The sequence below is a fragment of the Monodon monoceros genome, unplaced genomic scaffold, assembly GCF_005190385.1.
Source record: "Monodon monoceros isolate NGI ecotype Baffin Bay Population unplaced genomic scaffold, NGI_Narwhal_1 Super_Scaffold_4, whole genome shotgun sequence".
Classification (NCBI taxonomy): domain Eukaryota; kingdom Metazoa; phylum Chordata; class Mammalia; order Artiodactyla; family Monodontidae; genus Monodon; species Monodon monoceros.
In genome coordinates, this window is record NW_021703781.1 from 66,808,119 (window position 1) to 66,833,285 (window position 25,167).

The following is a 25,167-nucleotide window of genomic DNA, read 5'->3' on the forward strand; positions in this document are numbered from 1 at the left end:
CCCCGAGACCATACAGAAGGGCTAAGAGGGGCTTCCCTGGCGGCGCGGTGGTTAAGAATCCGCCTGCCGATGCAGGGGACACGGGTTTGAGCCCTGGTCCGGGAAGATCCCACATGCCGCGGAGCAACTAAGCCCGTGAGCCACAACTACTGAGCCCGTGTGCCTAGAGCCCGTGAGCCACAACTACTGAGCCCATGTGCCGCAACTACTGAAGCCCGCGTGCCTAAAGCCTGTGCTCCACAACGAGAGAAGCCACCACAATGAGAAGCCCGCACACCACAACTGGAGAAAAGCCCGTGCGCAGCAACAAAGACCAAACACAGCCAAAAATAAATAATAAATAAATAAATAAATTTATTTTTAAAAAGAAGGGCTAAGAATGCCTCACAGGTTGAAGTGGGGACAACACGAGGTCATCTCCTCGTGGGCCAGTGCCCACAGCACCGGCCTGGCACACAGATGCCCGAGCCATCTGAATGTTGGGAAAGACTGTCACTAACCCTGGAATGAGCAGGAATTTCTAAAGTTTAGAAGGAATTTCTAAATTAGGAATTTCTAAAGTTTCTAAAGTTTCTAAAGTTTAACAACAATACCTTCTGAAATGTGATACAGCCTCTGAAAGTCACCCAGGGATCTCAAATTGTCCCTGCCCCAGCAATTCTACTTAGAATTGGATCAAGTCAAACACTTGGGCTGTGGCCGCAGCCTGGACCCTGCTGGCAGACCACCGAGAGACAGGGTCGCAGTCTAACAGCATTTAGGCCTAGGGTCCTGGGATGGGGTTTCACTTAGGCCTGGTGGCACCACCATTGCCTTCTCCCCCGCTAATTCCAAATCCAGACACATGAGAGGGGTTTAAAAAAACCAAAAAACCAAGATGTTAACTGTAGTGTCCCTGTGAGGTACACACTGAAGTCTGATAACAGCACAGGAAGCTTCCCAGCTGTCTTTGCTTTTTTTTTTCCTGCTTCTACTTACTGCCCAGGACACACTGGGAATTACTAACTAGTTAAAAATAGCACTTAAGACAAACGAATGAAAACTGTTAATATGTGTATGGTACTTCACAATTTACAAAAGGTGCTCAAATATAATATCTCCCTTGATCCCATCAACCTCAGATTGACCTCACTGAGCATTAGCAATGTTAAGGACCTTCCCCCCAAGAGTGGTGAGCTGGTAGGTCTCTTGCCTGCTGCAGAGAGCTGGCCTTGCACAGCTCTGCCCAACGGTGCGCTCAGTGACTTCACCTTAGTGGCCTGAAATCAGCCACGGGGTGGGTATTTACACCACGGAAATCAGCAAACTTTACAAATCAGGGCTTCGCCTTGTGCCCGCTCCCAGAGACGGTTGTGACACGTTTACTAGCACACCACCGTGCCCGAGGTCACCTGCTGGTAAAAAGCAACATGAGGCTTTTAATTCAGGTGGTAGTAAATTTCAAAACCAAGACTTTGAACCCTTTCTGAAGTGGCCCTCCCACTCGCACTCTGTGAATAAACATGCACAGTCACCTTCCCCTGGGTCTCTCCAGCGTCCGCAGGCCTATGGGGAAGATGAAAGCAAAGGACTTGAGTTCACAGTATCCAACGTGCAGAATCAGACATGATCTTACAAACGCTGGAACTACACTTTAGGTATTTAGGCTCCTTTCAGAACTTCAGTTCTGGCTTGTTCAAGCTTTCTGTATGACATAACTCTGCCCCATGTTACCTTTGCAAAAAAAGGCAAGCACACATCATCTATACTTGTCACCTTGCCAGGTATTTTCCTCGTCATCCGGGCAACAGAGAGCCTGACCCTGGGTGGTTCGATCATTCTCTCATTTAACTTCAGGGATTCATCTGCTGGAGTGGGGGAAAAGAGATTATTTCCTAAAGTTTAGCAAAGTTCAGACTTAGTGAAGTCTATCACTGGAAAAGAAAAAATATGTTTGAAGTTCAACACGCGACCGGTGGGGGAAGAGGACAGAGACGTTACATAAGTGTCTCCATTAAAACTCCTAAATGCAACTTTCCAACGCTTGGGAAATAACTTCTTAGCAACAAGAGTCAACAAATACTGACCACATTAAGAGCTGCTGTGTGTCCTGTGTTGTTCCAGGCCCTATGGGGAACTCTGGAGACAGACCTCCGGTGCCCTACCCAGTTCTGTGCACAGCACACAGGAGGCTCCCCCTGAGGAGGTGGTCAGTGCTGAGAGAAAACCACTTGGGAGCTGTCCTGGGAGGTTTATGACTGTAGGAGAGGCACAACGATATGCTAGGACTTCTGCATGGAGAAGCGTGCGGTAGGTTGGGACGAATAGCTGGAGAAAGTTCCAGGGAGGAAGGAGTGGGATTTGAGACCGTGGTACGCGCAGAATGTAAATGGTGACAAGGGGAGGATAGTTCAGGGAGCAGGGACAGCGTGAGCCAGGGCCTGGAGGTGGGAGAGCCACGGTTAGTCGGGCAGCCCTCTGACCCAGAGGCTTCGTGGGCAAGAGCAATGGAAGGCGAAAGCGGCAGAGTTTCTCCCATGACATTTGTGTAAGTCCCAGATCCTGCCCTCAAAGAGTTTACACTTTTACGGGGTAGGTTAGATGGAAGGAGGTGGAGGAAAGGATAAACAGACAGATAAGGAGATAGAGAGAGACGAGGAGAGAGAGAGAGAGAGAAGGAATATGAGTGGGAATAAAAGGTAGAGAGTAAATCGTGTGCTGAAGTAAAAGTGTAAAATGAGGAGAGAGAAACCAAAAAAATTTTCAAGAAGGAAGCATCCTTCCAGCTGGGTCTTTAAGGCAGGGTAGGAGGGCAGGATTTAAATGAGTAGGAAGGAAGAGGAAGGCATCTTAGATGATGGAGGGGTGGGACGGGGTATACCTGGGGACCGTCAGGACACCTGGTTTGGCGGAAGCACACAGTGCGCAAAGGGCAACATGGAATAGAAGACAGTGAACAAAGTTTGACCTGCGCATCCTTCAAGGACAAGCTAAGGAACAGACTCTAAAGGTTCCTTCTCTCCCCCAGGTGGAGGTCTTGAGATGAGTGATATAATCAGAGTATAGTTGGCCTATTTCTTAGGAGCTGAGTTAGGACTGGTTTTCAGCTCACAGTGCAGGCAAATGGGGAGCCACGCACTATGACATGATGGCTTTCAGCGAGGGGTCCCCTCCAGCGTGAGATGGTCACAGTCCTGATTCTGGTCAGCCAGGCCTGGTGCGAATCCGGGCTCCACTCCTCTTAGCTCTGTGATCATGGAACAAGTTACTTTTCTTCCCTAAGCCTCAGTTTCCTCTTCTGTAAAATGGGGATAAAACCTATTCTGACACTTACAAGGATAAATGTATGTAAGGTGCTCAGCACTTTTCCTGACAGATAATGAGTGTTCACCAAATGGAAGCCATGATGGTTCCCATGGTGTTTCAGTGTGGGGATACGGTGAACTGTAGTTCAAGGTCCTTGATCATAAATAAATGACCATGCGCTCCGCCTGAAACACAAATACGTTGAATTTCCAGCTCTGCTGTCTTCTGTGACTTTTAGCAATGGACACCTACTCTTCTGCTGGGTAACACCCAGTGCATGTTCAGTGCACCCAATGAATCTTACAGTTTTCGGTGTCATCATTTCAGTTTAACCCGTAAGACTCTAAAGAGCAGATTTTGTTTTATCAGCATATAGTTCCCACATCCTAAAATTTACCCATTTAAAGTGTACAATTCAATGTTTTTAGGTATATTCACAGAATTGTGCGACCATCACCACAAGCAGTAATTCTGGTATTTTTTATGTTTTTATCACCCCCAAAAGAGACCCCATACCCATTAGCAGTCACGCCCCCATCCCTCCCCTGCTCAGCCCTGGGCAACCACTAATCTATTTTCTGTCTCTATTGATTCTAAGCAGCAGGTTTGACTAGTGTCCGTTAGTCTCAGCTTCTCAGCATCCACAGAGCCATCAGAAGGAACAACTGAATACACACACACGGGGATTTCCCTCTACACACCTCACACCTTACTGATGCATGGAAGCCTCCCCACTAAGGTATATGTTTGTTTTTCACCAACACATCCCAACCTGACAGGTGCCCTCATTATCACTTCATTTCTGCTGCCCTCGTGAAAAAGAGCCCATCAGAAGAAAAAAAAAAAACTGGATGAGACACCATCAGACCCAGTTCACGTCTCATGTGGGAGGTTTCACAAACACAACTTGCCTAGAGGTATGTCAACACTGGAGATTTGCCAGAAAATTAGAAACAAGAGGATATGCCTCTGAGTAATTGGTCCCTCAACAAGTAGGGTGCTAGGAGGGGTTTAGGGGACAGTTGGGAAGAATGCACAGGGTCTGTCTTCAAACAGTGTGGGCTTTTGACTCATGTTCAATCCCTTTGCTACAGAGCAACCAGAATGATCTTTTAAGGGCATTATTTGAACAGATCATACCACCAACTAAGGCCTCTAAGTAGCTTCTGCCACATTATCCAAGGCACCCTACGGTAGCCCACGGAGCCCGCCCACCTCCCTGGTCTGTTCTCATGTCCTCTCCACGTCGCTCCCAAGCTCCAGTTCCTGATGCTTCAAGATCTCCACATGCGGGCTTCCCTGGTAGCGCAGTGGTTGAGAATCTGCCTGCTAATGCAGGGGACACGGGTTCGGGTCCTGGTCTGGGAGGATCCCACATGCCTCGGAGCAACTAGGCCCGTGAGCCACAACTACTGAGCCTGTGCGTCTGGAGCCTGTGCTCCGCAACAAGAGAGGCTGCGACAGTGAGAGGCCCGCACACCGCGATGAAGAGTGGCCCCCGCTCGCCACAGCTAGAGAAAGCCCTCGCACAGAAACGAAGACCCATCACAGCAAAAATAAATAAATTAATTAATAAACTCCTAACCCCAACATCTCCTTTAAAAAAAAAAAAAAAAAGATCTCCACATGCCCCTTCCCTTCCAGAAGGCTCATCCCTCTGGTATTTGCAAGGCTGGCTCCTCCTCTTCTGGTCTCATCCTGAAGCACCTCTCACATCAACCCTCTGAGAGCTCCCCCGGGACCACCCAAGTCAACTCGGTTTCCCTGCTTCCCTGCTACCCCCATCTCTGTTTACTTGCTTTATACTTACCACAATCTAAACATTCTGTTTCCTTCTTTTCTGTCTTCTTTACTACAAGGTTACTACCACTGTATTCCCAGGGTCTAGCACAGTTCCTGGCACAAGGTCTACGCTCTGTAGATGTATGTTCAGCGTGTTCATTCACTTAACACTAGCCTGATTTTCTGTCTCTTTTCCATAGTAACAGCCTTTGGGTGAAATCGAAAGTTGGTAAAATGCCTTGGCGTCACCAATCGGATGTATCAATTAGGTAATTTTGATGAAGGGATGAGCTTACTGGTGGACCAGTTTCAAATCAACTCTGGCTAAGCTTCTCTCTGAATGAGAACCGCAGTTCCAGTCGAACTGACCTGGGGCCAGGAGCAGAGGTGGCACCCGAGCCTTGGAAAATGGAAATGCAGTGTTCCCAGAGCAGGACACCACATGATGATGGGGAGGAAGCCAGCAGGGGCTGCTGCACCGTGGGTGGACAGTTTCCTCGGCAGGAATCCTGGGCACACCTGGTTTCCAGCCTCAAACATTTTCAAACAACAATCCTTATAAGGTCCACATGTTCCTGCACCAGATCATTGTCAGCCATCTCATTTCATTCCACAGCAGAAAGATGAACTAGTATCATGAGCTTGCTTGCCCAGGGGACGTGGGCTTCAAGAACCCAGCCAGTAGAGCTCCTTGATGACTTTCTATCACAGGACAGTCGTAGGAACGACTGGCCCCAGGAAGCCACTCGTGTGGTCCCGGAGCAGGGTGGCACGACAAAAGTTTCCCAGGTCTTGCTCCGCTTGAGGTGAACTGGGAAGACACTGGCCAGCAGAAATGGGTGGCTCCTTAACTCACCTGTCTAGCTCTGCTTACCTGCCCGGGTGCTGAAACTAATCTGATCACTGAACTCCATCCCAATGAAAACGTTGTCCCGCCAATTTTACTCAGTCCAGAGGTACAGTGATAACAATAGCTGCAAAAGCAAACAATTGCTGAGCTCTTGCTAGGTTATTTTAAACGCCTTAGAGTATTGATTCAACCCTCACAAGAACCCTATGAAGTTGGTACAACTGATATCCTTATTTTCTGATGAGGAAACCGAGGCACAGGCAGGGTTAAGTGACTTGCCTGAGGTCACACAATTAGTAACAGTGGAGCTGGGATTTTAACCCAGGCAGTCTGGTTGCAGAGCTCCCGCTCATAAATGCTACTCGTTTCCAGGCAAACCTGTAACATCCCGAAGGCTTCGGGGATAATCATACAAAGTTACCAAGGTAAGTGGAACAATTGCACCACGAGGGACAAATGAGAAAGAGATGAACACATACAGGGAAGGGTTTCACACGTTCAGGCTCTGGACCTGTCTCTCCTGAAAATCCCAGCGGAAGGCAGTTTGACTGCCTCTCCATCCAGCTACAAATTTAATTATTCTCACCGCCTATATTTTCGTTTTATTTTCTCTGCAAGGGATCTTGGGTCATTCCCTCTGGCTCTGGGTTGTGCACCTACCCTGCTATTTAAATAAACTTTAGAGATCAACAGACGTTTGAGCAACGTTTCTGAGCTTTTTATACAAGTTATGTCATTGAAATGAATCCTGACAATAAAGATATGAAGAGGGTAGTATGGGTTTTCTCCCATATGTTTTAATTTTTATCAAAGTTTAAGAAACTAAAAAGGCTTATATGCATAAAAACCACATATACTGGGCTTCCCTGGTGGCGCAGTGGTTGAGAGTCCGCCTGCCGATGCAGGGGACATGGGTTCGTGCCCCGGTCCGGGAAGATCCCACATGCCGCGGAGCGGCTGGGCCCGTGAGCCATGGCCGCTGAGCCTGCGCGTCCGGAGCCTGTGCTCCGCAGCGGGAGAGGCCACAACACTGAGAGGCCCACGTACCGCAAAAAACAAAAAACACACATATTTATAAGGCACGATGGCAACTGCCTGCCTCTCCACCCTCACTGCTCTGAGCTCACCATAAGCAGATGCGTTCAACTTTTGGTGTTTTTCCTGATCTTCATCGCTCTGTTTCTTAGTCTTAAGAAATTCTTACTGCTACTCTTATTGCTACATTCTCATACCAACTCAGTCACTACTTATTAACATCTTGTTCTTACTAATATGGCTAAACCACATTTTCAATTAACTGTGGTCAGCGCTTACACTTTGAGAATGTAATTATCGTTCGACTAGAACCTGCAGTGCAATCTGTGAATACAGCCCCTTTCTTGTACAACTTTTTTTTTTCTCCTAGATGTCATCATTTCCTTTTCTCCCACTAGCCTGGTTTCTGATGAACAATCCATCATGTTTATTTTTTTTAATGGTTTTTGTTGTAGATCTAACCAATAATTCTTTCCAGCGCTCAAACTTATCAGATAACTTATCAAACCTCCACACCCAGAGAGAAAAGTGGGTGTTCTCAGTGCTATTTTCACTGAAGAAAAAAATCAAATCTCACACAGGTGAAGAGCTTGGCTCTACGTCCTCTAGAGACATGATTCATCTGATAGCAACCCCAGCATTCACTCCCTGGCAGCACTGCCTCTGGGGAAAGAAGATGTGCGGGCTGTGGCTGCACAACTCCAGAGGGGGCCGCTCCCCCGCACGAGGATGAGAACGGGGCCCTGGAGGGAGGTGACACACAGATCCTGTAAAGAAAGGGAGGCTTCCCACCTCATCTTCAAATACTGTTCCTCATGGTCTTGCACTGCACTGGTTCCCCACCCCCGGTAGTATCGTATGGGACACTCTCTGTCCTTGTAGGTTGCCGCTCTCTGTCTGGCCATGTTTGTTTGATTCACGTTTAGCACCTGGCTTCTCTGCCTACCTATTAAGCAAAGCCACCATATCAGTGCCACCTCACCGTGGTCCCTGGGCTCTCATGTTAAGCACGGCCTTTCCCTAGGGGTCTCTCCATCACTGCCGCACCTGCCAACGGCAAGAAGCCACTCTGGTGCTCTTGTTTCCTAGTCCAAGCTCTTTTTGAGTCCTGTTGCATCTTGCAGGAGTGCCTCCAACTCAAGATAGGAGTGATGGCAGACACACCCAGGACCCAAAGAAAGGTTATGCTTTTCCTGCTCCACGGGAGGCTTGCTATGACAACTCACCTCTCAGACATTCCAAGGGAGGGGTGAACTCTCTCCAAAGCCCCTACTTTACAATATTTCTTGAAATACTCTGATATGTCAAAACTGAATGCTATATAGCACATGGTGCCCAACCAATGGAGGTGAAGAGCTGTTGCACTGATGATGGGTGACGTGGTACCAGACAGACGGCCCAAGCCCTGAACTTGTTCTACTCTCCCTGGTTGTGATGCAAAAACAAAGGGACCAGGTGAGCAGAGAGGTGATGTGGAATCATACGGGGAAATTCTTCTAAAGGAAAAAGTCGTTCCAGAAATATCAGGCTTAGATGCTAATGAGGCCTGAATGGGGGTTTCCTTTGGACTTTCTGCTGAAATTCAACCATGTAGCATTTTACTCTGAATTTAACAGCTGGGTCAGTCCTTAATTGACCCAAAAGATGACAAGCACCCCAAAAGAGGACACCAAATTCTGGCCAACTTCGGTTTAGGATAAAATGATCACTAAAAGATTCCAAAATTATTCTGTCAAAACTTTTCCAGTTGCAAGTGAAGAAATCCAACTTAACCAAAATGACCAAAATGCACTATTGTAAGTGTCCAGGATAGAAACATGGTTGCCCAAGAAAGTACCTTGCTCTGTTTCCATCCAATAAAACTTTAGTTAGTGGAGATGTTCTAAACCAATGGTTTTCAAACTTCAGGTCTTGACCCATGAAACAGGATATCAGTTCAATGGATCATGACCAGCTTAGTTAAAAAAAAATAGGAGAGGCTAGAAAAGAACAGAGAGTAAAGGTTAAGGATTGCTTCATGTGACTTTTTCTGTAGCTATTTATATGCATAAGTGCACAAGTCTTGAGTCTTGATGTGTCAAAATGGATTTCTTACTGTGGGTAGGTTTGGTGAGCGCTGTGTTAAGCCCCAGACCACAATCGGAAGGCCCTTTGGCTGAGTCCTGCCCACAGACATGTTTTGTTTGGCCTACACAAAGATTTTTTTGAAGAGAAAGTTGAATCATTTGCCAACATTTAAGCATCTGGAGATTTTACATAAAAACCCCTATTTCTAGTCACTCTTGGAAATTGGAAGGCCTGGCCATGTGGCCTACATGCCTCCATTCCTAGTTTCGTGGGAACCAGGATAGAGCAACAGAGTGGCTTTTTGCTGTAGAGGGGTCCCTGCTGTCCAGTTTGTCCTAATCTCCATTCATTTGGGTCACCTGCCTGATTCTTGGAGGCATCTGTATGTACAGCCTTTGGTTCTAACCATCCTCAACTCAACCTGACCTGCAAAGCCCTCCATTTACCCTTCCTCACGTTCACTGCAGTCATGTGACCAATAGTAGTTCCTGCCAAACTCAGCTGGCTGCGTTTCCTGCGTTGCTTCTGTTTTGCCAGTTGGAAACCTTTCTCCCATTTCCCCTTCATCCACTTGTTGCACTCCTGTTCAACCTTCAAAGCCTTGCTTGCCATGACCTCCCAGGAGAGTTAGTCACTCCCTGCACTGCAGCCCCGTATTACTTTGAGCTCTCTGCTGCATACATTTCACATTATATCATAATCATTTCTGTGTTTATGTTCCTTGCTAGAATGTGAGTGCTTTCAGGTCAAGAACTACATTTTATTTGTTTCTATACCTAGACTGCTCATCTCTTATTAGGTTCTGAATAAACATTTAAACAAGGATAACCACCTCCTGCACCCATACGCATCCTTCATCCGTTCAACATTCACTGAGCACTTACTATGGAGCAGACACTGTATACTGAGTACGAATTGAATTAAACACCATCCCTAACAGGAAGAAATTAACAGAACCCTTCAAGGTCAATCTTAAATGCTTCCTTTTCTGTAAAGCCTTTTGTGATTCATTTGAAACACTAACTCTTCCTTCCTTTGAACCCCAAGAGAATACCATTTATACCCCTTCTGATCACCTTATGTTGCCTCTCTTTTCAATCAGCACCCCTCCCCACACTGGCTAATTCATTAACCTACTGAAGGTAGGACCTTTTCAGTGTATCAGGTTACCCCCGATATGCCTTGTGGAGAGTAGACCTCAATAAATTTGTGATGCGCTCAAGAAGCCCGTTGCTATGGTTCATTGCTTCAGGCTGGGCTCTTCACACATGGCAGGACTGGCAGTGTCTTCCAGTTGAGCAGGTACAGCACCACTGAACCCAGTCCAGCAGATACCATTCCCACTGAGATGGGTGGTCCTTGACGGCTGTCCAGACAGGGCTCCCACGAGTGGCACACAGCAATCCAGCAGACACTCATCTAGCTCCACGTGTCACTTAGGGGACCCTCCACAGACCTGGGAACCCGCAGCTCCTGCCATTTTTCTGAGGGGTACTCAGCTCTCTCTCTCATTTCCCATCAGATACTCCACAGTGAAATAACCGTGCTACCTTTTTCTACCATTCTCTATTTGTCTTAATTTTTCTTGTTTCTCCCTGCACAATGTTTCAAATAGCATTGTGAATACAGACTGTTGAACAATCAATGTTGTTGAATGACAAGACAGAATCCAGACATCTAGAATACAGACCGATATAGTGGAGGTGGGTGAAATGCTCCAGGTTTTAATACTATGTTTTAGCTCCTTAGAGACTATCCTGGCTCCTTTGAAACTATCTTTTACAAAGGATTCCAAAAAGGTGTATGAACCCCAGTAAAAATGTTCACCTAACCCTTCTAGAATTAGGAATGATGGTTACAGAATGGCACTCCTGTGTCATGACTCCCTGCCTTCCCCAAGTCAAGCTGAATGCCAACTCACTCCCAGGGAAAGGCACCTTGTAACTTCCTCCCATGCCCACTCTCTGCCCATCCAGTGTCATACACTGACAGCAGTCTCCTGGCCACTCAGATCTCACAGAAGGTCTTTTTTTAAGTGAACTATAGCTTTATTCTACGATGCAGGAGAGTCAGAGTGAGAACAATGCTCTTGGCCTTCTCTTTGCTGTCTGTGTTGTAAGCAAGATAAGTTAGCAAAAGAGAATGGAGAGGCTACTTACATAAAAGTTCTCACTTCTCTGCCTGGAAGGCTGATCATTTTACCCACAGAAACCATGGATTACCTAGACAGTGTCAGAGTATGATCCCCGGACCACAAGCGTCAACATCACCTGGGAATTGCTAGAAATGCAAAACCCCAGGCCCTTCCTCAGACTTACTGAATCAGAACTCTGGGAGCAGGGCCTAGAAATTCCTGTTCTTACAAGCCTTCCAGGTGGTTCTGATGCCTGCTAACAGTTGAGAACCACTGCCCTAGATAGTAATTTCCCTGAAACTCTTAAGAAAACCAGCATCTTCACAGTTAAGTCCAAGTATTCAAATAAGTCAGCCTATTGGATTGCAGTGGGACACAGAAACTCAACCCTGGGGCCCCTCAGGGCACACTGGACCATAATAGCATTAATCATGTCAGTGTGAACACAAATACAACGTTTCAGAGAAAAGAGGTCATGCATACAAATATTCACCCTCCCCACTGTTAACGAAATTTGCCCTTGAATACACAGCTCCTGCCAGTTTGGGATAAACATACCTCTCGGTATGAGTCACCATCACACCAACACACAATGAAATAGGAAGCTGGGCTGGTTTCTACTGTGGTGTGCCCAGATCAGGCTCAACCACAATGGGAAGAAATCCTGCACCACTCACCCATCACTGAACCTTCTGAAAGGTCCTCTGACTCTCTAATGCTGGCCCAGGAAAATACTCAGCATTTCGGCTTTGGCCTACGAGATGCAAACACTATGAGGGCCCTCCTGCTTGCCTCCCAGGACCTGTGAATATGATGATGACGCAGAGGAGCCCCCTCCTCACAGAGAATCGGTGCACAAGGTTTTGCTCTTGGTAGGGTGAGTCTCACTGAGGATGTCTTTTCTGCAGGACTTTGGAAAGTCAAGTTCTTGTTCTTTAAAAAAGGGTTTCTCCTAAATGCCCATCGACAGATGAATGGATAAAGAAGACCACCCATCTCAGTGGCCCAACCAGCTGAGATGTTCTCAAGAGAGGGTAAATTTAAGTCAATGTGTTCCTTCTCTCAGATTTCTTTCCACATTCAGCCTTAAGTCTAATTGTGGAAACAAAGTCTTTTTTTTTCTCTCTGGATAAACATTTTTAGACGTCAGTGAGTAGGTGGCAGAGGGCAGGGATTTGTTGTGATTTTTTTTGTTTTTTAATGTGAAGTTCTTTCCCTTACCGTTAGAAATCCCATCACCCAGACAGCCCTTCAGTTGTGAAGAAAACCGGAGCAGAGCCGTACTTCCTAGTGAGAGTAGTACTATTTCGTTTATAAAACAGTAAGAGAAATTCACACTTGGTTTTTTTTTCCTCTCGAGTGGAATATGATGACAAAACTGTATCTCCTCTCCCTCCAAAGATTCAAAGTTCACAACTGAGTTGTGTGCATAAGTCACAGATCAAGACAATGTATTCTGAAGCTTATAGCATCGTGGTGTCTCCTTAAATCAATAGCTTCCCTTTATACCTTACTTAGGAAATATCCCTGTTATTGGTGTCCCTTGAAAAACTTGGGGCTTTTCAAGTTAAGGAAAAATGAAGAACCTAGACAATTCCAGGCACAGGTAGGGGTGGGGTATGAAGCATCAACCTGGGAAGCAGGGTTGGAAAACTGAATCTAGGAGAAGCTATTTTACACCAACAGGGGGCCTGGAAGGCAACTTGGATGGATAATGAATTATTATACTGCAGAGAACGATCTGTTCTCAGACTTCCCCAAGGATGGAACAGAAATGGGTTTTGATTACATTAGGCAGTGTGCACGCGCCTGAGTGGGTAGTGTCTGTGTGGGTGTGGGTTTTGGAAGGAGTGGGATGGGGGGGAAGAACAGATACCATTAGAGGCAACAACACGTGGCAACTCTAAAGGTTGTTTGATAAGACAATATATGAAGTCATCAACTCCTTAGGGAGAGACAGACACTCTTCCTTAAGTCATACAGGTGATGATTAAATTGTTGTATAATTTCTCTGGTGTTTACTTAAGTGTTCAGAGTAACTCTAGAAGAACATACAGAAGGGGTGGGCCTTTGTAAAGCACTGTTAGGAAGCAGAACTTGAGTTAGGTCTTGGGCAGATACAGAAAAGGAGACTATATATATTTCTTACCAGGACAGGAGGGGCAGAATGACCCAGGATGGAGAAGGAAGATACCGCCATGATTATTCAAATAGGAAAAGTGTGGGGGGAGGTACCATAAGTACAATTAGCACAGATTCTGGAGGCAGATAGGCCTGGGTAGAAAATCAGCTCTTCTACTTTCTCGCTAAGTGATCTCTGGCAAGTTTCTAAACTCCTGTGAGCCCCCTCTTCCTCATCTATTCAAGGGGAGGAGTACCACTGACCTTGATGGTTTCAAAGATTAGAGACAATGTACGTAAGGCTTTCAACACAAAGCCTGCCAGTTAGTATATTTTCAATAACTGGCAGATTTAATAGTAACATTAAAAACAAAAACAGAACCTAGTGGCAGGGCAGGAATAAAGATGCAGACGTTGAGAACCGACTTGAGGACACAGGGAGGGTAGGGGAGGCTGGGACGAAGTGAGAGAGTGGCATGGACATATATGCACTACCAAATGTAAAATAGATAGCTAGTGGGAAGCAGCCGCATCACACAGGGAGATCAGCTCAGAGCTTTATGACCACCTAGAGGGGTGGGATAGGGAAGGTGGGAGGGAGACGCAAGAGGGAAGAGATATGGGAACATATGTATATGTATAGCTGATTCACTTTGTTATAAAGCAGAAACTAACACACCATTGTAAAGCACTTATACTCCAATAAAGACGTAAATAAACAAAGAAAGACATAAAAGCACACACAAAAAAAACAAGATTGTCTTAGATAGCAGTGGGGAGGAGGTAATTTCAGGACTTGGGGAGAATCCTCAATGATTAGCAGGAAGCCTTGAACTTTACCTTGTCACTCATTTAGGTTTCTGAGCTGGAAATATGATGACATCAGCGTCCTAAGAGGATTACTTTGGTGCCAGTCTGTAGAACACATCTGAGACTCGGTACACCGCTGTTCTCAGAAGTTGCTAAGAAATAAGACTGCTCCGTGTGTGTGTGTGTTTGTGTGTGTGTGTCTCACATACCTGAATGTCAGGTGGAGGGTGAACGTCTCTCCACTGAGGGTGAACTACAATGAGTTTCACTGGGTCCTGCTCGACCTTAAAAGCAAGTTGGGGGACTTCCCTGGTGGCGCAGTGGTTAAGAATCTGCCTGCCAACACAGGGGACACGGGTTCGATCGATCCCTGATCCGGGAAGATCCCACATGCCATGGAGCAACTAAGCCCGTGCGCCACAACTACTGAGCCCACGTGCCACAACTACTGAAGCCTGTGCGCCTAGAGCCCGTGCTCCACAACAAGAGAAGACACCACAATGAGAAGCCCGCGCACCGCAATGAAGAAAAAGTAGCCCCCGCTCGCCGCAACTAGAGAAAGCCCACGTGCAGCAATGAAGACCCAACGCGGCCAAAATAAATAAATAAATTTATTAAAAAAATAAATAAAAGCAAGTTGGGTCACCTAACAGTGACAGAAAACTTCTGAGAAACAAAATAAACAAAAAATGATTTGCTCAAATGTAGAGCTCTGTCCTTGATGTGACTCCCTTGCTGCTAAATTTTTATCCTCTTACATGATTTCCAAACCCCATAAGGCCCCCCTTATTGTTTAAATAAATGAGTGTTTACACAACGTAATCTCTAGTATTTGCTTATTCGTGTTTTCTCTAACAAAAAGGAATAATAAATCCCTTTTGTGTTCATTTTTAAAACTTGTACTAGAACACACATAAGCTAGACAATGACAGTTTTTAAATGAGTAGAGTGGGCTCTGGAGTTGAGGCTGATGAAAGTGTATTCAGAAAGACAGGTACTGACTGATAAACCCACAAAATCTCTCCTGATTCTTTGTTATAGGACACAGCAAGGGTAAGACGCCATTGAACGCGTCAGAGAAATAACCATTTCATCAAGATTCCCAGATCAATAAGTCTCTGCAACTGGAAATGGGTGGGCACCTGGTTAGGAGAAGAGAAGAGAATGAGGGTCAAAGCATGTTGGTAAATGTCATTCCACACCTGTAGAGGTGTGATCTGCCAGCATGCTTTCTTTCCAGTCAGTGTCAATCCCAAGCCGAGAGATACTTGGAAACTTTACCTAGGAGAGAAAATGGTGGTGCAAATCAGTGTGAGCTAAACCATCTCTAAGTGGTGAGCAACAGGCAGTCTATGTCACTCCTTCAGAGGGCTTCCCATGTTCCTCAGGATGGATGCTGCCGTGATCCAAGCTCGTTCAAGGCTGATTCGTGTCAGCTCCAGGAGAAAGGAAGAAGCTAGACCTCTCTGGCAGCAAGAGAAAATGGAGAGGACTAGAAAGGTCTCAGAATCAAGAAGACACAGGTTCTGGATCCAGCTCTGACAACAGGCCAACCTGTTTCAACTGTGAGAATCTACGATGGGCAGGCACCAAGCTATGAACTGGAAGATTAAAGATAGAGACACAGGGCTGCTTCTGAGAGGCTTGCTGTCTAGTGACGGAGCCAATGGGTGTCCACACACTGTAGTAAATGCAGACACTGAGCCATGCTCCCCTTTGATGGAACACAGGGGATGAGCGCTTGGTCCAATTACCCGCTGTGTGATTTTGAGCAATTTACCTACCCTTTCTGAAGCCCAGTTTTCTCACTCTAGGATGAATGTCTGGACTGCATGCTTTCCTGTGCCCTTCTCGCTTTAAAAGTTATAATGAAATTCCTTTCTTCCCACGGAAGCGCTTGTGTACCCACCAAAAACCCTGCCTTCCCCTGCTGTTGGCTGAGTTCAATGCAATCAGGAAGCTGGGAGACAGAAGTGGAGACGGACACAGACCTCTAAATAAAAAAGGAACAGCCTTTAATCAGTGGCTAAGGGCTAAGATAATACTAGTATGTGACCTCTCGGTGCCCTGTCCAAAGTGTTCCAGTCAGAAAGTGGCTACTGACTTGTAAAGCAAATGTGAACCCAGGCAATCCGAGCTTTGGGAAGTCTGCAATGACTTAAAAAGAGCTGCTATTCGGGGACCACTGATCTATAATACATTCACCACATACAGCAAGTCTGGAGCTTCCATGGACCCCTGGGGGATGGAATCGGGAAGTGGCTTTTACAATCCCCTTTCCCATCACTCATAAATTACTCCTGTTGGGGAAACAAACTCAAATCCATTAGCAATAGAGATTAGAGCCAGGTTGTTTCTCTCCTCTGTGGGAGAGGTAAAAATGAAGAGACCTGACCTTGATTAAATGTCAACATATTTATCTGTTACTCTGAGTGTTCCTGGTATCACCCCAAAAAGAGAGGAAACATTATTAGAGGCACCTATATTCACACCAAATCATTTCACTCAATTACCCCTTAGTCCATGAAAAACCAAAGCAAAACAACGTGATTTATGAAACATACACAGGAGCAGAATGGATAGAGCAGAAGCTGTTTCTCTTTGTCCTAAGGTGTGGTCTTAATACACTTAGCTGTCATGATCCTATTTCTCCATCCATCCATTAGCATCATAAACCTGAACTGAGTTTCCAGCAATAGGGATCAATTTGAGTTCAGCACGTTCACCTAATATTTATTCCCTGTAGGGGCTTTACGAGAAAGAGATAAAGATAAATCACTGAAATGTTCAAGACAGCCCCCAAAGAGCAGACATCTGTGTTTATGGAGAAAAGTACGTCCACAGTCAGAAAATGTGGTAGAATAAATCCAAGCTTACCAAAAAAGCAAAATTAAACGGTGGTTACTCACACTATCAAATCATGTTGTAAAGGTCCCGAAGACATATTAAGGGAAAAAATCAAGTCACAGAAAATGATCAAAGAATGATCCTTTTAAAATACTATCTATCTATCTATCTCTCATCTATCTATCTTATTCCTGTCTAGGTCTAAAAGGATGCACAGTAACTATTAACAATTTTGCCTCAAGAGAGAAAGGGGAGTTGAGGTGTACAGGGTAGGGGCAAGGAGATTTCATCTTTCACTCTCTAGTCTCCTGTGACATTTCACTTTTCTTAATGTAAGACATATTTATGTATTACGTGGATAATTAAAATCAAACACCGTTGTGCTCTTTTATATTTCCCAGATAAACAAATAATTTAAACTACAATTCAATTCTGAAAGATTTAACTTCCATTTCAGGACCACACCCAGTGCATAAATACTGCACACCTGTGCAGAGCATGATTGCCCTCTCCCTTTTCACCTTCTTCTTAAGACATAATCTGCCACCTTTGACATGTTAAGCATCCTTTAAGGTGTTTGGAGGAGTGATTAGGGATGCCGCTGAAATGACAGGTTATTAGAGTGGCACACCTGGAACCTTTAAGACAGCCCGCTTCGAACTTCCAGCCAGTCCAGCTAGGCTTGGGCAGATGCCCAAACAGCACAGACGTGGTAGAAGGGTCCTTTCATTACACATCTTCATTAATTTATTGATTTGGGTGGGGGGTAAGTGAGGAAGAATGGAGGCTAGGATGAGGGCAGGAAGGCAAGGCTCAAACACAACCAAAAATTCAAAATGCAATGTCAGGCAAAAGAGACGCACGCCCGGGAGCTCGGCTGTGCAAACACTCCAGAAATAGGATGTGCTTCTGACGACACCGTAGCTAAATGAAAGGTTCTTGATGAAGTAAGTCTCCCTTCTGTGGAAACCCAGACATCACAATACAGATTCTTACACCAGGAACATGTCTGCCCGGCTTTCCATTGATCATCCCCCATTAGGTGGCCGAGCCCTGAAGCACCAGTCCAACTTCTGCAACCATGCACAGTGATCGATATTTATAATTACCTTTCTCCTTCACCATGGCAACCAGGGCCTTTGGCGAGCACCGCCGAAGGAAACAGGAACAAAGTCTAGGAGTGGGAGCGCCCCTAGGCAGGCAGATCGGCTGCGGCAGAGGCAGCGAGGCAGAGCCGGGGCATCCACTTGCCAAGTCCGGGGCTTCTTTCTAAAATCCCGCCCCCCGTCTGGAAGGCCGAGCTCCGGTGCCCGCCCCAGCGATCGCAGCCGAGTGGTGGCCGCGCCCTGCTGCGGGGCGGGGTGGGGTGGGGGGGCGCTGCCCTTCGGCCTCAGCCACTCACTACAGCTGCTGCTGTAACAAATGCAAAATTCCAGTGTCCTAATCTCTGGTCACTGACACCACGTAGCATTCCTCGTGCCGGGAAAACGGGCATCAAAATGCTCTGGAGCCCTGGCCCCCTCCCGGGGTCTGATAAATGATTGCCAGAAGAGGGGGGCCGAGGGGCAAGCCAGGGACTGTTCCAATAAGGAAAACTAGTCAATTGTTAGCTTATTAGTCTCCTATTACTGCTGCTGTCAATTCAGCTTCTTTCAGACCAACTGAATAGATAAAATTAGCCTTGGCAGCTCACGCAGCTCAATATCAAAAAAACAAACAACCCAATCCAAAAATGGGCAGAAGACCTAAACAGACATTTCTCCAAAGAAGATATACTGATTGCCAACAAACACATGAAAGGATGCTCAACATCACTAATCATTAGAGAAATGCAAATCAAAACTACAATGAGGTATCACCTCCTGCTGGTCAGAATCGCCATCACCAAAAAATCTAGAAACCATAAATGCTGGAGAGGGTGTGGAGAAAAGGGAACCCTCTTGGACTGTTGGTGGGAATGTAAATTGATACAGCCACTATGGAGAACAGTAGGGAGGGTCCTTAAAAAACTAAAAATAGAGCTGCCATGTGACCCAGCAATCCCACTACTGGGCATATACCCAGAGAAAACCATAATTCAAAAAGAGTCATGTACCACAATGTTCATTGCAGCTCTATTTACAATAGCCAGGACATGGAAGCAACGTAAGTGTCCATAGACAGATGAATGGATAAAGAAGATATGGCACATACATACAATGGAATATTACTCAGCCATAAAAAGAAACGAAATTGAGTCATTTGTAGTGAGGTGGATGGACCTAGAGTCTGTCATACAGAGTGAAGTAAGTCAGAAAGAGAAAAACAAATACCATTTGCTAACACACATACATATGGAATCTAAAAACAAAAATGGTTCTGAAGAACCTAGGGTCAGGACAGGAATAAAGACGCAGACGTAGAGAAGGGACTTGAGGACACGGGGAGGGGGAAGGGTAAGCTGGGATCAAGTGAGAGAGTGGCATGGACATATATACACTACCAAACATAAAATAGATAGCTAGTGGGAAGCAGCCGCATAGCACAGGGGGATCAGCTCAGTGCTTTGTGACCACCTAGAGGGGTGGGATAGGGACGGTAGGAAGGAGATGCAAGAGGGAGGAGATATGGGGATATATGTATTCATATAGCTGATTCACTTTGTTATACAGCAGAAACTAACACACCATTGTAAAGCAATTATACTCCAGTAAAGATGTTAAAAAAAAAAAAGTGAAAGGGTAACCTTTCTATTTGTATTGTAGAAACTGCAATTTAAATCTATGCAAGTAAAGATGTGTTAAATTCCTACCCCCCAAAATAAATAAATAAATAAAATTAGGCTTGGTAGAAAAATAATGCTAGTGGTGCCTTCAAGCTCATTTTCTTCAACTTTTAAGGTCCTGGAGGCTGAATTATAATGAAAAATGAATAATGACATTTAATTTGTGATTTGCCCTGCTGCTCCCCGACCCCTTTCCTGAAATGGGAGGAGTGGGGGACCGACCAGACAATGAGAGGGAGCCTGGGAAGAGGCTCTTTCAGGATTCCATTCCTCATCCAGGATCAAATTCAGGATCAAAGTAAAAATCTGAATTATCCAAGTAGGATTCTGACTTCCCCCTTCTCCCTGCTTCTTTAGAGTTTTCTACACAAGCCCCTCTTGGGCTGTGTATATGTGAGGGAGGAACCCTCCCAGCCACAAAGTGAAGGGCAGTCACCCCTGCACCGCTCACCAGCCTAAGTCTGATCCGGCAGTGGCTTTTGATTTCTGACCCGCAGGAGCACACGCTGGTCTCACGGGAGCAGGTGACTTCCGGGGGGCGGGTGGAGGCTGGGGTCACTAAGCCGACGCCCACCCCATTCCAGCACCTGTCTCCAAAATCCAGATTGTTTGCTTGCTCTCCCCACCACGTGGGAGAGATGTGATGAGCAAGAGACACAAAGGCAGATGCGGTGGCTCGGAGAGAGCAGCAGATGGACAAGCCACCCTGCAGAACCAGAACGCACAGCCAGGATTCGACTGTTTTACTGCAAATATTGTACCGTGTTGGGTCTAAGAGAGCTGGGGTAACAGAAAGGAATGAAGTCAATCAACGTGCCATCATCTTTGTTTATAGCTGAAATGACGTTGGGTGGGGCTGGTTTTCTGCCGGGTAACAGTGGCAGAGCTCAAGCAGCTGTGACATTCCTACATCTGTGATTCAGGGCTTTACTATTAATAGCCTGGGCATCTCTGCCTGTAAGAAAGGGCTAATAAGGCCCCTCCAACCCATTGGTCGTCATTTCTATGACACAAACTTCTCCCACGGTCCTCCCTGACCCCACTGCAGCCCCATAGGGTCATGTTTTTCCTAAGTCAGCAGCCAGCTGGAGTGTGAGCTCTATAGAGCCTTTAAGCGGCTTCTCTAACCTCCATTCATAAATAAGAGCCAAGCATGAGAGCAGCACGACCTCAGGTCGAGAGGGATGGGCACGGCTCAAGAGCAGGAGGGGACAAGCCCTTTCTATCCCCGAAAGTTCACGGCTAGCACTGCACGGTCTACTTCTCCCATCTGTAACACCCTCAGAGCCTGCAAGGAGATGCGGACAAGCAAAATTAAACTCAGAGAACTGGAATTAGTTCGGTGCTGTGAGCCTAGCAGGTGAATTTATTTTATTATATTTTTGCTGCATCAATAGATTAGCCCCTCACGGAGGCACTCCCTCTCTCACCCTCTCTCTCTCCCTTCCCGCCCCACACCCCATGGAATGTGACACTAAAACACCATTGTGTTTCTAGTCCAAACCAAATCATACATAAATATTCTGGATACTGTAAATGCAATTAGTTCAATGTCTCTTTTATTCAGGGTGACCATTTTTAATCCTGAGATTTCAGTTTATTAACCAAACTGATTTATTACAGCTCTGAACCTACCTGTATACCTTTGTGGATAAACTGCACAGAAACCCTGGTTGAGGAAGGCTCACTGGCCGCTTTGGAGACTACGCCAGCAGAGTAACAGCTGGTGCCTGTTCATTTCCTGAGAAGCCTTTTCCAAAGGAAAATACTACATAGTGGTTCAGAGAGATTGCCCCCCTCCTGTGTTTTCCATGGAAAGAATTTTCCTGTACCACAGTCAAAGTGAATGAGTCACCAGCATTTAGTTGCTAAACAACAGTCATATAGCTAAAGTCCCCCCAACAGTCAGACACTTTACTTTAGGATAAAAGCATCCACTCTACACTTTTAAGATAACCAAAGAGGGTATTACTAAAGTTATTTTTGGAATGTGGCAGAGTAAGACCAAATTGTTTTTGTCTCCAGCCTCAGGGCCAAATAATTAAAAGCTTTGAGAACAGAAGCAAAGCATAGATATTTTCTACTTTACAGTTAGTTAAAGCTACGAGAAGTGCAGCAAAATAAATGAAGGAAAAAATAAAAAATGTACAGTTCATAAGACAGCAGGACTTTTTACTGTTATTTCTAGAGAAGATTTCCAAAGAACTTATCTCAATCTCATTCCACTCAGATGAGATAAGACTTCATAATACAGACACCAACCCGTGGGTTCATTTGTTGTTTTATTCCCCCAAACTGACTCACTGCTGCCTTGTCATTCACTCACAAAATGAAGCCAGGGTTGTCCACAAGTGACCAAAGGACAGAAACCATTTTGTTGGAGAGAGAAGCTTTGTGAGCACACAGCCACTCTTGGCAAAAAATCAAGAGTACATCACTTCCAAAGAAGCCATGCCAATTAAGAGGGAAATGTGAAAACCAGAAAACAAGCAACCTGATGGAGTCCACATCTTCGCTGCTCTCTCCTACAGAGCCACGGATTGCCTATGGCCTGTGCATCCACAGGGCAGGAATTTCAGGACCCCTCCATGGCCACCCATCCTTCAACACCTTTGGACTCATTGGCAGAAGAGTGCTCAAAATCCTCTCTAGCAGAATCCAGCTGAAGGAAAACTTGAGAATGAGTCTGTTATTTGCTTCCATTTAACGTTCACATCTATCAGCCTCACTGCACATATTTATGGGGCATCTACGGCACGTCAAGTACTGGGCTGGCAATACCAAAACAGGAAGAGAGAAACCACTGCTCTGGAGGTGCTTACCATCTAGTGGAGGAGATGCTCACACACAAAAACTCTCAACCCAGTTAGGAAGGTGGTAAGACAGAAGTGGGGGGACTTCCCTGGTGGTGCAGTGGTTAAGAATCCACCTGCCAATGCAGGGGACACGGGTTCGATCCCTGGTCCGGGAAGATCCCACATGCCATGGAGCAACTAAACCCATGTGCCACAACTACTGAGCCTGTGCTCTAGAGCCCACGAGCCACAACTACTGAGCCCACGTGCTGCAACTACTGAAGCGCCTAGAGCCCATGCTCCGCAACGAGAGAAGCCACCGCAATGAGAAGCCCGCACACTGCAACAAAGAGTAGCCCCGGCAGAAGTGGGTGCACAGGGTGCAGAGCAGTACTGAGCCCAATCTGGGGAGTCAGGAGAGGCTTCTAGGAGGAGTAAAGAAGTAAGAGAGGGCTGACAAATGAAGAAAGGGGGAAAGATCATTCCATGGCCTCCCCTTGGGACGAGGTATCAAGCTCACTGTTCAAGGGGAATGGGGAGAGGTTCAAACTAAGGCCAGGGTGGCAGATCATGGAGGGCTCTGAATGCCACACTAAGGACGATGGACATTAGAAGTGATGTGATGAGAGTCTCAAACCTGAGCTACCTATTTCTTTACCAATTAAGTTCAAAATACTTTGGGTGCATTTCAAAGTCTGCCATGATGTGTTTCCAATCATACTGCCTCCTTCCTCCAAATTGGATTGTGTTGGTGTGTGCATGTCCCGTGTTTAGCAGACATGCCCAGAAAGTGTCTATGTTTATTAGTGTACTTAAATATTTCCCTGAGAAATAGAATAAAATGACAGCCAGGCACATCCCGCACATAGCACTTTAAGTAGCACAAAGCATTTGGGATTGGCTTATCCTCCTGTAGTAATGGCTTCATGTCCACAATGAGGCTGTGAGCTCCATGAAGGGAAGGAGGTTTTCATGCTTTGCTAGACTCCCAAGAGTGCAGCCTGCAGACCTCCAGGGATAAAAAAATACGAGGGATGCTTTAAATGCATACACCTAGTCCCATCCAAGGTCTGATGATTCAGATTTTCGGGGATGAGGCTGGAGCTGCACCAGCTCCTTAAGTGTTGAAGGACCACTGACTGGCCTAGCACATGGGTCTGCATCACAGGAAGTAAATGAACATGAAATTTACAAACATAGCTATAGCTCACGCTGCCACATCTAAAAAACAACCTCCATCTTCTCAGTTGGCTGAAATAACAATCATCCTGACATTCACTGCAATCTTCATGAAAATTTATTAGTAGTGATGATTCCAAAGTTTCCTACAGTCTGACACAAACTCCTAAATGTCTGATCTCTCTTGATCCCACTCTCATGTTTTCAACGGGAATTCTTAGGATTTTTTCCATGTGAATCTCACAGAATCAATTCCCAGCAAAATTCTTTTCCATGAGTTCTTCAAGTAGAATTATTTTACATTTGTATCCAAAACTTACCTGTGGTCCTTCTCAGAAGCCAGTTCTGAGTTTGGACCTAAACAACAGGTTGCAGCTTAGGAAAAATTACTAAGGTATATTTAAAGCTCTCTATAAATAATCCACTAAAGATATAAACTGCAGAGGGAGCACAAAACAAGCCTTTTTCCTGAAAGTGTACTGGAATCTATTACTGGAATTCAAAGGATCTTTTGATAGTACAGAGAGTTTCATGAATTTTAGCCCAATTTCAGGCACACGAGAAGTTCACACAAGAAGTACAGAAATACCGTTGAATTACTTGGGGAAAAAGGCTTTTTTTCCCCCTAACAATTTACTATTGGCTTTATCTTTTCCCCTTATATTTTCTAGGTAGAAATACAGCTATTGGGAAAGAAAAACAGTCATTTCCTATCATCTGGAGCTGTGATGCCTTTCCTAGCAACACCCCCTTCTTTCTGGTACTTAATGTCACCAGTGCTCTGAATTTTACTACACTGCAATGGAGGACTTATATGTCTATTTTTGCAAAAGATTGTGGGCTCTCTGAGGGAAGGGATCACGTGTGAATATCTGTATTCACATAGTGATAGGCACAAAGTAGGAACGTGATATTTGATGAATTCTAAGGAATAAATGTCACTGGCTTACCATAGTAAGTCAAAATGCTAAGTATTCATTTTTATATCAAAAAGGCTGATTTAAAAATCTTACTCAAGTAAATTAAAAGTAAATTCAGTCTCTTATATATAAATCAATTTAGTGGTTGCTTGAAAGTATTTGCCAAGATGCAAACCAATAGTTCACCGTGAGGAGAAATGAGTTGAAAGGAACTTAACCGGGTAGCATCTTACAAAGTCTCCTTAATAACTAACCCTAAGTACCACTTTTGTTGCCATTTACAGAGGGTTTATTATGTGTCAGCTACCATTCTACTCTCTTTACATTCATTTATCACCTCATTTAATCCTCCTAACAACTGGATAAGATAATGTTATTATCTTTACACTTGAGGGAAGAGGCTTGTCAGAATCCAAAGCCATGGGCCCTCCCTTTGCTTTGTTGGGTCTCTTGCTTTGTTGGGCCTTTTGCTTTGCTGGGTCTTCATTCCACAGAGGTCATGAAAGAGTCTCCATTCCCCTGTTCCCAACTACACACACACACACACACACACACACACACACACACACACACACACA

At 45.5% G+C, this 25,167-nt stretch overlaps 1 protein-coding gene across 8 annotated transcripts in view; it reads right to left on the bottom strand.

The window, feature by feature from the left end:
* Positions 1-25,167, bottom strand: part of ABLIM1 (actin binding LIM protein 1) — a 320,517-nt gene that overhangs the window by 163,093 nt on the left and 132,257 nt on the right. Inside the window, exon 1 of one of the 8 annotated variants that reach the window (XM_029244849.1) lies at positions 18,041-18,354. The exons of 6 other annotated variants lie outside the window; for them this stretch is intronic. In XM_029244849.1, the coding sequence (XP_029100682.1) occupies positions 18,041-18,056 (16 nt within the window). In that variant the 5' untranslated portion in view covers positions 18,057-18,354. Of the gene's footprint in view, positions 1-18,040; positions 18,355-25,167 lie in introns of those variants that run through there. One more of the 8 variants, XM_029244852.1, reaches the window with a different exon arrangement.